General features: G+C 39.6%; 1 protein-coding gene across 2 annotated transcripts in view; it reads right to left on the reverse strand.

Moving 5' to 3' along the window:
* The window catches only part of LPIN1 (lipin 1), a 60,471-nt gene extending 53,213 nt beyond the window's left edge, over nt 1-7,258 (reverse strand). The window contains exon 1 of one of the 2 annotated variants that reach the window (XM_068937168.1): nt 7,114-7,258. In XM_068937168.1, coding sequence (XP_068793269.1) covers nt 7,114-7,191 — 78 coding nt within the window. In that variant the 5' untranslated portion in view covers nt 7,192-7,258. Of the gene's footprint in view, nt 1-2,027; nt 2,046-7,113 lie in introns of those variants that run through there. The other variant, XM_068937170.1, reaches the window with a different exon arrangement.
* Nucleotides 7,259-13,001: the final 5,743 nt, after the last annotated feature.

Consider the following 13,001-nt stretch of genomic DNA (forward strand, 5'->3'; position numbering starts at 1 on the left):
GCCTTTCCACAATCTCAACAACACCTAACCTTCTCTACTTCTTTAGGAAATCCAGAAACTAGATTCTTAGCTTCAGAAAGTACTGTATTGTGTTCAGTTATTTAACATATCCAACCATCTACTGCTTGACATAAAACAACCCCCAAAATAATGCTCTGCATTTTTTGTGTTTCCATGTGCTAGATCAGGTTTTCTCTTCCCATTTTGCAGTGTAAATATAGCCATATTACAAATAAGATGCTGTGGAGAATGCCAAGTGCTAGCACAAGAACTGTGTGCTTCTGTTGACAGCAGAACGCTATTTTCATCCTTTTATATTCTGTTCTTTTTGAGAGAGATGTGAGAGATGGTACTCTGAATTCTGAATTCCTCGTGCTGCACTGCACTTTGGCTCGTAACTACTGTCACCAGCTACCTCTAGCTACGGTACCAAGCGCTGGTACATAATGTGCCATACCATCCAAGTTTAAGCATGGTCCAGGCTGTAGTTTTGGCTCAGTCCAGTGCCTGGGCACAGTTTGGAGGACAGTACAGTCAGGGACCGTTCCTAAGATGCAGTTTGGAGTTACCTGCAAAACTAGATGGCTCAGAAAGCTTCACTGTATGGTCATGAGGTGTGCTGTGCTGTTGTAAGAGAACAGTCCCTGGTAGCGTAATTTCTAAAAGACTCCCATTAATGACAAATTCTGAACTAGTACAGTTTTGTCTCCGTAACATTTCCTCCCTTGCCTGATTTCTTTCTGGAGGCATTGTGTTGGGCAACCCTGATTTGTTTCCTAAGGTTTGAATCTAAAACTGTCCACAGACTTTCAAAGGATCTGCTTCTGGAAGTTTTTTTCTTTGCACTCTTTCACTGATCTGTTTGTATCCAACCATTATCACTCACCTAATTCTTGATTCCTGTCCCAAGAATTTATAGTTTATCTATTCACTTTGTATCTGTACAATTGATGTAGAATTCTGTACAACTCTGTACATTTTCTGGCACAATAGAGTTCCAGTCTATGGTCTGGGTTCATAGCTACCATGAAAATGCAAGTAATTATAAAGTCGAGCTTTTCTGATAGTAAAACTGAGGTAAAAAATACAAAGAACAGAAAAGTTTATCAAAACTCAGGCACAGATTCCTACAGAGCAGTACACGCACTCATTCAAAAAATAAAATCAAAGCCTTTGATTGCAACCTGGGACACTAGATTTTCCTGGCAAGTATTCTGCCATTGAGCAAAATGTCCACTCAAACCAAAAAGTTAATTATTTAACGTATTATCAGTAATGTCTAGCATTTTCCCCTCTAAAACTGGAGTTCATCCTCAGGCACAGAGTGCTTGGGTTTATGAATGGCTGCAACTGTTAACGCGTGCACATTGATGATTCAATAAAGAGAAAAGCTGAGCTCTTAATTTGTAGTGAATTTCTAAGCATAGATGGCGTTAGAATCTGTTGCTGCATTAGTCTATGAACCCCAGAAGAGCTCAACTGGTGTAAATTAAGAGCTGATCTATTTTCATTCTGCTATACACATTAGAAAACAATTGGACTCTGATTTTGCAATTACCTAATTAAATGTCACACCATCTAAAAAAGAATAGTTCTCCTAACTAAAGTCAATAGATATTTTTATACAGTATCTTTGGTGATCTGCTGAATCCCTCTGCCTGGCTCAAATTTCCCTTTCTTTGTCCCCTCAAGTACAATGGTCTAATACCACCTTTTGCCCTTCGCTTGATTTATGTCACAGTAGTGCTGGTTATTGTAGTGTCTAAATCCTGGCATTTAATCAGCTTTTTAGTGCCCGTCTTATTTGAGAACTTCTTAAAAAACATGTAAATAAAAGCTATTTAGTTGCACAGATTTCTAAAATGTTTGACCCCTTTTTCTTTTAACCTGCCGCAAATTTTGTCTGTCCTTCTGATTTTGCTTTATCTTTCTTCCTGAGATCGACTCTTCCCACGATCTTCAGTGGCAGCGGTTTAAAGATCTGGGTAGTACACAACGTAAAAAAAAAGGAAGAATGGCATCCTTACCCCACAAAAAGCCTCTTAATACAGGAGTGACGTTATTCCTTATGAAACCATCTCGGCTTCGGTAGTGTCGCATTCAAACAGATGCTTATGGCCTGTACCAGCTGTTAAGTCTGCCCAGCCTGAGCTCCTCACCCTTTGCCAGCTTCAGCTTAAAGTTTTCACTTTCCATATGGTCCCAGTTCCCAAGTAGTGTAGCTAGCTGCTAACTCCTTCAGTCCAAGATGTATTAGTCAATACCCTGGTGACATGCTGCTTCTCTTCCTTCTGTGGCCTACTGATAAGAGGTGAGATGATGACATGCTCAGAGAGATTATGACTTCATCAGAAGTCCTGTAAAGTTCAAGTCGTCAACAAGGAGGGGAAGTGACACGTGCAAAGGGAAACTGAGGGGCTTACTTTGCTAAATGATCAAATTTAGGACTGTAGTTTTGCAGGAGCTGTTATGGCTGGACTTGAGGGTGGGATAGGAGGCACTGATGATGTACCAGAACATCTGTGATGTTAACAGACTTATCAGCTCGCATGTCGTCAAGGCTTCTATTGCATAACTTGGTTTCGTACCAAGTACTTTTGGACTTGGTTTTGTGACAGCTTTGCTTCTCCCTCCCTTCCCCCCCACTTAAAACCAGTCCCCAAAAGGGGATCTCTAGTCAGTGAACCACTGGATAAGTTTTTTGCTTCTCAGAATATAATATGTCTTGGAGATGAAAGTCCATAAAAGAACATTTCTTTTTCCTTTAGGTCTGCATTCAGCCTTGGAAAACCATGAAAACCTTAATGCTGCCTCTATATCCTAAGAGCTCTTTCCACAGCCAAAGCTTAGCTTACTCTGCTACAAAATATTTGGCTGCTGAGAAATGGAGGGACATATACTGACTCCTATGCTCCAGACATGGCCAAAGCAAAAGAACATAGGAGTATTTAAATTACCAAAAAAAGAGACTAAATATATCAGCCCTGCTGGAAGTCCACTTGTACCAGTGGAATCTCATCAGAAAGTAATTTAGCTGCAAATCTGTAAATAATCAAGCTTGAGCTATCTAAATATAACCTTAGAAAGTTTAGAAAATACTGAGCCCTGATAAGTCAAAGTGATCATAATATACGACATTGTAGATATAACAGTGAAGTCACTGACATGTTCTTTCTTCAACCACAGCCTAGAATTCCTGAGTAGACATGCTCAAACACAGACCTGTACTCTGCTCGGACAAAATACATGCTGATGTTTAAATCTACAAACATTTAAGAAATTCAAGATCATGTATACCTCCATGGAAAACATCCTGCTTTGGACTGAAATGCTTTGCAGCCCAAAAGCTAGCTCTAGATGAATCCAGTAATTGCGTGCATGACTAACAAAGCTTTTGCCCCAAATATCGTTCCCAAAGCACAGCAAATCAAAAGTAAGATGATCAGCGTTGTTCATTTGAAAGGAAATACTATAAAAGATGCTTTGACAACTCTAAACAAAGCTGCAGTACTTCGTTGGGTATATAATCTTTTCTTTACTATTCCAGTATCTGTTGCAAACTCTAAAATAGTGTTCTTAATCCTGAAGAGCTAATGACATTTGGAAAGCAACTCTTTCTGTTGGGAACATTGTTGCTTTCTTTTCAGTTTCAGGTCTACAACTTCTACATCAGACTGCCTACTAATATAGAGTTATCCTAGCTAACGGGGTCCAAAAGTTGTTGCTCAGAGGCTGTAAAGTAGTTTCTAGCACATCATGATTCACTGTATTGTTAATTCACCACTATGCAAACCGGTCCCGCTTTCCTGTAGCTAGCAAAAATGTAACAGCGACATCCAACTTAAGATAAAAGGAAGATACATAGATACTTATATAAAACTTTTTTTTTATGCTATATGTATTAAGTGCTAATAGATCTCAGATTGAAGTTAATTCTGTAACCCCACTGGGAGAGTAAAGTGGCTAAAACAAGTTTTAAAATAAAAGTACCCATAGTTGGTGTTTCTGCCTGGGACAGAAGAATCCTTTACTTCTGTGCAGCCCAGTTTATAGAAGTGTTTATTGTATATTTTTGCTTCCTGGAGAGTGACTTAATTCTGTCTGTTGGTTGCTTGTGGTTATCAGAAGCAGGTTTGCTTGGCTTAAAGTCAGAAATCTTTGCAATATCTCAGGTAATGTCATTAGCAAAAGCTGTTGTATAAACTGGATGAAGAGGGTTTTAATCCCCTCAAGGAGGAGGCACTTAGAGCAGCGGGCTTTCTGCAGACTCCTAGCAGTGTGAGCAGGCTCAAGAAGAAAGACAGATGCTAGCTGCTTTCTCCTCCACCGGTGAAATGATTGGAGAGGACCTCTGCAAGATGACTTTCATAGAGTTCTCCTCTTCAACCCTGTCTTACAGATTTTGCTGAAAAAGTGAAATAATTCAGCCCCATGCTAGTTTTTCTTACTCTTGGTAAGGCTCAACATTCTTGAATATTTGAAATGATAGAATGTATTCAGGTAAGAGCATTTTTCTTAAACATCTGTTTATTGTAAAAGGATGCTTTTTGAGTTTTGCCAACTCGACCTGTGCAGGAGGTGTGGAGCCTGTACAGCTGAAGGGCCCCGGCTGTCCTTCAGCAAGGCTTTCTGTAACAGCGAGACTCACTTGGATGCAAGTCTGTTCACGAACTTTGGCCCTCGGGTCTCTGCACTCTCATCCATTCCCAGCTGCAGAGCTTTGAGGAGGCATTAATCTGGCAGCAGTATTTGGCAGCACAGGTTACAGATCTCACTGATCTTTAGCCTCTGATTCAGGATCAGATGATTCAGAGGCAGGGGTGAGATACTGTTTTAGGATAACCTGTCTTAGAGGCATTTCCTTTCCAATTCCATTCTTGAGGATTTTCATGATTACGGTTTAAAGCACGGACTGTGCTTGTTCTGGATTTAAAGTACAGTCGTCTTTTGAATGCTTGAAATAATAATATCTTCAGGCAAAATTTGAGCTGTATGGAAACACAATTATGTCTAAAAATATCTTTGGCTTAAATAACTGATCTTCTCAGTCTTGCCTGATGTCAGAGCTAACTTAATCTTATTGCTTCTGGGATGATTTGTTTTCAAAAACCTATCATTACTGATAAAGATAACGATCAAAATTGTACTGAAATCCTAGAAACAAGTTCACGCACAGAATTAAATCCTGCAGATGCAGTCACAGAGCAATCAATTCTCTTTGATTATTTGCATCAACTCTGAGCAATTAATCAGTAAATAAGGTCTCTAGCTGTTGTATAGTCCAGCTGTTTCTAAGCATGTTCCCTCTCCAAATTTAGACTGAAGGCTTATGTAAAGCTCTTATTGTTGCCCTTATATCATGAATTTTAAGCAGAAACACCCTCATTTATTTCACTTTTACAACTGTTACCTTTTTTTATTTCCTCTGTGAGGACACGCATGTGCACTTGACTGAGGTACTGGATTCATTTTTTGATTTCTGTATCTGGAAGAGTTACGTAGTTAATAGATGTGATTGGCTTTGCAAAGATGATGAAAATATCTTTTTTTTTCTTATTTCAGCTTCCTGTTCAAATTTGTATGAAAGGGAGAAATGTCCTTCATAACTGAATAGTAATTCCTTCCCTCAAATGTTCTTGGTGTTGAAATGAGTGTACTGTCTCCAAAAGTGTTATAGCACAACAACCCTGAATATGCTAATGAGTGTTATTTTGGAAGTGCAATTCAAAAGCAGTTCCTTTCCATCCAGTCTGAAATAATTATTTGGAAAACTAGACTTAGGTTTACTGTGGCAAAAAATAAATCAACTAACTTGGATTTGGAAAATGCAGTATTTGATGGAGGAAATACAGTCTGTAGAATTAAAAGAAGTATTTCCTGTTTCTCACTTCTACTGTTGTGGTGAAAGCTGAGCAAAACTTTGATTTTTGGCTAATAGGAAATGTCAGTATTTTAATGTTAATATTTGAACAAAAAATCTAAAATATTTGATTGACCATATTTTAACCAATAAAATGCACAGAAAGTTTTTGGAAGTGCTACATCAAACATCTGTCTTCAAGTGAGTTTATTATGGATATATATTCTGACCAAAAAGTAGGACATATCTGAACAGCTCTCAGGAGACAAGAATCCATCATAAAGAAATCTAATTCAATGCTGAACTGAGGAAGTGGAAATAATTTCAGTCGGTCCAGTGTTAAAATACTGTAAATGAACATGTAATCAACTCTGCCTGCTCTGCTTATCATTCTCTAGACTCTCCCCTTACATAAAAGGCAGAGAATGTCAACTCTGTGTCCATGTAGTTCAGCTGACAATTTTAAAATGAATTACAAGCATTTGCATAGAGATACAATAACTTTTTAAAAATTATATTTCGGGGTCGTCTTGAGAAAATGACTGCATTGAGGAGTCATCACATTGCCGAAAACATTTATTCCTGGTCCCTAAGTTTAGCATCAGTGTTTCTTATATACAAGTGTTTTGAATAAAGTCAACAGAAATCATTTACTTCAATGAAATCTGTGAAATCCATTTCATTAGGTCTAACATGTTCTGGCCTACAAACCTTTTGTTCTGTCAGGCTGTATGTTTTACAGATTCTGTTATGCAAATCTGAGAATTCCTCAGAGACTTTTCCCCATTCCTGCTACCTTTGTTATAGCAAAATCTCCTGCAGACAAATTTACATACCATGAAAAGTCTCTCAAATCTAGCAGCTTCTGCCTACAAAAGCAACATAAGCTCGTTTTATTATTATTTGCACATTAGCAACATTGTGTTCCGCATATCATGCACAAAGAGAGTTCTCGTCCCAATGAGCTTAGAGTCTGAAAACAGTCAGTCAGGCCACTCAGTTCACATACTCAGTTCACACAAAGCAACATAATTTCACTGAAGTCAGTGAGTTCTGTAGATTTACATCACGCAAAGGGTCTGGCTCATTGTTTGAAAGAGGTAAACTTTTTTCTTTCTTTAAAACAAGTCTAGGAACAGGTAAGCAGATAGGGTTTTGAATCTAGCTCTGCCATAGCACAAGAAGAGGACAAAGGGCTGGTCAGAAAACATAGAAAAGAATTCTATTTAATAGAATAAAAAGTAAAGTCATACCCACAGGTAGCTCAGACTCATGTCAAGGTACATGTCTGCTTCTGGTCTGAGCTCTTCAGACACCTTGTTTTTCCTCATGACCACCCCCACACTCTGCAGTTTGGGCACAAACAAAAAGGCCTCCCTGTGTAGTCATGCTGGTGATATCAGATGCCCCTCCCCTGCAAGCCTAGGTGACAGCCCAGCTCATTCACAGTGTGTGTGTTGCATCTCACTTGCGTGTCGATGGGAGTATGCTTATTGCTCATCTACCTTGTCAAGGTCAGACGCAATTCAGCCTGTGTAATTCTGTTTCCTGTGGCAGATTCTGTCTGATATGTTTTTCTCACTTTCTGTTTCAGATTGTGGACTGCAGAACGAGTAACCTACCTGCGCAGATATAGCGTTTAGTGTGAACACATCTTTTGTCTGCAATATTCCTTTGATTTTTTTATCTTTAGTAGTTCAATAATTTCCCATGATCTTCCTTCTGTGTAGCATGATTAATATAGCATGTCCTCCTTACAAAATCCTTTCTCCTTCACTTCTTCATTTATTTCTATATTACATTTTGGTAGTAATCCAGGACAAATAGCATAATAATGATATATAAAAATGAATTCAAAATTTTGCTCAGATAAAATATGAATTGATACTTCTTAAAATATAATCTTACTGCAAGAATACATTATCTTCAGTTCTTTCAACACAGATTCATGTGACATATTTTTATTGTCCAGGAGATTTAGCTGTAAGGTTCAGAATCTCACCTGCATGCAGATCCAAACGTTTCCCAAGTTTGGCATGGAAAAATAGTACTGCTTTACACCTGTCTGAGTTCCAGGTGTTACGCTATCCCTTGCTAAATCGGAGCTCTTTCCGTGTTTACCTTACTGGAGTTTTTAATTCACAGGAACCTTTGTGTGTAAAGACCTCAGCTACTGAAATGAACGCCTAAACCCAACCCCTGACAAACCCTCCCAGCCCTTATTTCAGATTGCCTGTCTGACTTACCCATCTGTCCAGTTTACATAGCATTGCTAATACCAAACTCATCGTACAGGTTAGATCCTCAGTTTTTATAAGTCGACATAGCTCCATGGAAATCTTGACCTACATCTATCAGAGCTAAACCAATAAGCTGCCAGGCTTTACCAACCAGCCAGCACACAGAGGAGCTACATGCCAGTCAGCCACAGACTCCTGGGTCAGGAAGGTTTTCCTCCATAAATCACAGAGTATATCCTACACTGCACGGTCTAGGCTGTGAGCAGGATCTAAGTGAGATAGCAATATAGTTATGTCAACGTGATACTCCACCCCGCCTAATCTGCCTCCTGTGAAACCTACACAGAGCTTTATAGTGACTCCAATATTTAAGTTAGGCAGTTGCGTCTACATGGCACTGCTTGGTGCTGGGTCCTAAAGCAGATTTCAGGCGCTTCTACCTCCAAATATTCTGCCCCACCGTCCCTGTGAAGTCTATGTTACTGCTGAGAGACACGGTCCAAAGACATTAGGAAATCGCCAGGCTGTGGTCTGGATCTGCCTCGCTTCCATCCTTCACAAACCTTCCAGCAAGGGCCGTTCTCTAACCAAGGTGGGAAGTGGATTTTTCCCTCTCTATTTCTCCTGAGTGGTTCTTTTGTCCAATTCTTGGATCTATTGGACCAAGACCCAGCCTCACAGATGTGCACTCCTCCTTCCTGGATAGAAGCAAGAGCATTCGGGCACGTTTTCCCTTGCTTGGGACATGTCTCTCATCTCATGTTTGCCACAGCTTTGCTGATTCTGTTCTTATTGCTCAGGTCAAGTCCTAGATTTTCTTGCTGCTTCCATCCTCATCCTGCTAGCACCAGCAACATATGAGGGCCACAAGTTTCACAGAGCCTCCCAGCCTTGCAGAGAGATAATAAAACCACAGAGGACATATGGTAGCATGGTGTCCAAAGGGCAATGCTTGGACATGTTGCTCCGGGGTACTGGAAGCTGGACAAGAGATAACCACTGCCTTACTTATCCTATTTTCCCAGAGGCCCACAAGGCATCAAGCTTAGCTTGCGATAGGCACTGGACGTAAAAAGCAAACAGAATAATTAACTTCCTACATTCAGATTGCGAGTCCAGACGTTTCGGATCCAACCGGGATCTTTCATCAATGGAATCTGAAAGAAAGAAAGAATAATGGGGAAAATACAGTTAATTAACTATACACAGAAGTTAATGCATCAAAGCTTCAATTACTGTCTGTTAAACCCAGCTGCCCTAAAGCATGCATCTCCTGTGATTCCTTTGCAAGCTACACTGCCCTTGTGTCATCCTCACTTTTTATCTATATAGAGGGGTGTTCTCAGATCTCTCTCTTTCCACCATCTCGATTTTCAGGGTTATTTTGCAGTAGGATTTAATAGATCTGTATCCTCTGCTGCAGCGAGCTTGGAAGTAGGATATCGCTGTGAGCACTGAAGGAGTATGGACAACAACAAGCCCTGTTTACTCTTTTGCAGGATGTGGATGCCCAATGAAAAGGACAGAGGCAGACCTGTAATTCCACCTGGCTTGGTTTTCTAAGTAGGGAAATGATCTTATCGTATTGCATCATCCCTGCTACTTGTTCATGGTATAGGAAGATCACTAATACCCAGCACGATTAAATAAATAATTGTCTAGGACAAGAAGGGCACGTGGCAGCCCCTTTGGAGCACCCTGGGATTCAGGGGCTGCACTGCCATAACAGAGACAGGACCTTATCCTCTGGATAGCCTTCTACTGACAGACAGCACAGAAGCCTAAATTGAGTAACTGTACTTTCTGAGTCAGAATGCCAACGTTAATGTGACAAATGGCTACTGTAACAACCTCTTTCTGAATACACAACATTTTTGAAGTAGAGAATGACGACTTTATTTTTAAAGAAGCCACGGTTGCAAGAGGCACTGAAATATATTAATATGTAATAAGAAGTGTAAAGCTTCCAATATTGCTAGAGATAATGGGGTTCATATTTAAAATAAAAAAAGTTATTGAAGAAAAATTCTAAACTGTCTTCTACACTATTATTCCATACTGCAATTCTGTACCATAGGGAATGCCACTGTAATTCTGTAGGATCCGTAAACACGGTGATATGAACAAATCCTTTGAACAATTTCCCTTTGATGCTTAGTAAAATTAACATTCAGATCTGGCCAGGTTTGATGGTGGTCTTTGTTCTGAAAACATCCAGATTCACTCACATTCAAATCTCAAAATTTTTCAAGCGCGAATGCTCACCAGGAAGCCAAAACAAAACTCATTTTACTCCTTAGCATTCTAAAGTTACACAATATCCAGAATACTCCTTGGTATCTTATATAGCAAATAGAAAAGGTATGAAATGACCCTTTTTCTGAGCTGTGTCTCAGATAAATACGGCTAATGGAATAACAGATAAGGAGGAATGACAAACAGAAAAACAAGCATTACAGAAATAAATTCACCCAGTTCTAGCGAAGTTTCTTAGAAGTTCAATTAACAGTCATTACACTCACAAACACACTATATGTATAATTAGAATAATATTTCTTGTGGGTGACATGAAAAGTAAGTTTGGAGTGGCACCATCCAGAGGAGACAGTAGAGGTCTGGCACATAGCCCTTCACTGTGCATAATAATACCTCACACTCAGAGCCTTCCATTAAGGATTTCACCATGCTATTCAAACACCAGTTTACTGAGTCTCTGAACAACCTTATGGGCCGGGAAGTATTATTAGTTCCATTTTCCAGCTGAATAAACTGAGATACTCCTGAATAAATGACTTACTCTGGGTTACAAAGGAAATCTAGCATCAGAACTAGAAACAGATCTCTTTCCATACGGCCCATTATTTTAACAACAAGACTAGCCTTTCTCTTCTCAGGGGCAAAACAAAAAAATACTGGCATTAGTGTACCAATGAACAGAAATACATTTGCAGGCTAAATTATTAATTGAAATGAAGATGCGTGCTGTGTGCAAATGCTGGATTGAATGTAATTAGATTTTCCAGTTGTATGTGTCTGTTTGGGTTCAAGATGCATCTTGTTTTTTCAGTGACCAAGAGGATGGCTTGAAGGTATCATACCAAGTGCCTGCTCAGTGATAGAACTAAGTATCTGGAGCATTAAATATCAAATCAAATTCACAGTAAGTATTTATATATATTTAATGATTTCTGGTATACATAAAATGCATATAGTGCATGTGTTCCATGATTTTGCTAGGACAAGTTTCCTCCCATTTTATGCAGCCTGAAGGGTGGGTCTTAGCGCGTGTCCTTAGTCTTTGTCACTCCTCAAGTTCAAGGAGGACTTCCATCTCCCAGGGAGAGGTGCCAGCCCATCTATATCCACGCTGCCTAGGAAGGATAGGCTAGATGTAGTACAGGCTAGATGCAGTGCTTGGGGGACCACAGCTGTGGGTCGTTCCCCAGAAAATGCTTGACCCACATTTTGTCTGTAGCCTCAGAATTTCCCAAAGGAAATCAACTGTGCAAAAGCAGAAGCATTTAGGGTAGCAAGCTGTCACCTGTGCACACTGCTGAGTCTTGATGATGGCCTGGAATGATCAGCTGTGCTGGAACCAGGGAGTGAAGGCAGGCAGTATACAAGGAATTGCCTTTTTCCTTATTCTCAACATCAGGGACATGCAGAGTGGACCAAGGATGTTCTGCATTAATTCATCTTTCTTCCTCCTTCCTCTACTTTTACAGTCTAGTCTGGATCCCACCAGCTAGAAGACACAGTTCAGCTGAGCAGATTTATTTTCAAATATCTATATTCATGGAAGGGTTAGACCAACTCTCCCTCCTTTCTTTCCCCCTTTCGGTCCTTCCTTCCTTTCCTTCCTTCTTTCTTTTCCTTCATTCTTTCTCTTTCTTGCTTTCTTTCCTTCTTTCTTTTTCTCTCCTTTCCTTCTTTTTCTTTTTTCTTTTGTTTTTTCTTTTGTTCTTTCTTTCTTTTTGTCTTTCTTACTTTCTCATTTTCTTTTTGCTCTTTTATTTCTTTCTCTTTCTCTTTCTCTCCCTCTCTCTTTCCCCTTCTTTATTTCTTAAAAATAATGTTCCTGATAAATCACATCCACAATTAAGTAAATATACCTCAGGAACACAATAATAGGAAGTGCCACAGGAAAATAGTATGTTTTGTTAGCAGAGAAGTCAACAGTATGTTGCAATAAAGTTAGTAACTGTACAATAGTACTGCTGCCGTTGCATTCAGTTCCTCTGAAAAACATTGACCAGAGACAGTCTTGTAAAACATTCATTGTGTACTGCTGTAACAACCACGTGGCTCTCCAGGATCCCTGCCAGCAGTTTAAAAGTACAGCTAGTGTTGCAGTAAAGCATTTGATCTTTAGAGTTGTCTAATCTCATATCCCTTTTGCATTTGAAAAGCAACCCTAAGGAGCTTTCATTCACTCCTGCAACGAATAGGAAAATTAAGTATTTATTGAATTATATTTTGTCCTTTGTTTTGAGCATCCTCTTTTTCAAGTTGACTGTTATAAGTCCACTATCTAGGCTTTCTATTTAGTAGTCTGGGAAATGAAAAATGACGTGAGTAAAATTTAACTGAAAGAGATACAACGCATCAGATCTTGCCTTCAACTACACTACTATCTGTAGTCACTCTGTTGACCTTAGAAAAAAAAGCTAACTAACTTAAGCGAAAGATGACCTGGTGCTTAAGCCACTGAAATAGGACACAAAGGGCTATTCCTGTACTTCCAAACTAAACAGAGTCAGGGCACAGGCCTAGGCACTAGAGCACAATCAGCTGTACCGTTCAGCTGGTAGAACAGCACTTGGTGTGGCAGCAGTCCCAGCCAACTAGCAGCCTCCTAAAGTCTCCTGGCACAGTTTGGGAATTAGCACAGATCTTTTCCA

This window comes from Struthio camelus, chromosome 3 (genome assembly GCF_040807025.1).
Source record: "Struthio camelus isolate bStrCam1 chromosome 3, bStrCam1.hap1, whole genome shotgun sequence".
Taxonomy (NCBI): domain Eukaryota; kingdom Metazoa; phylum Chordata; class Aves; order Struthioniformes; family Struthionidae; genus Struthio; species Struthio camelus.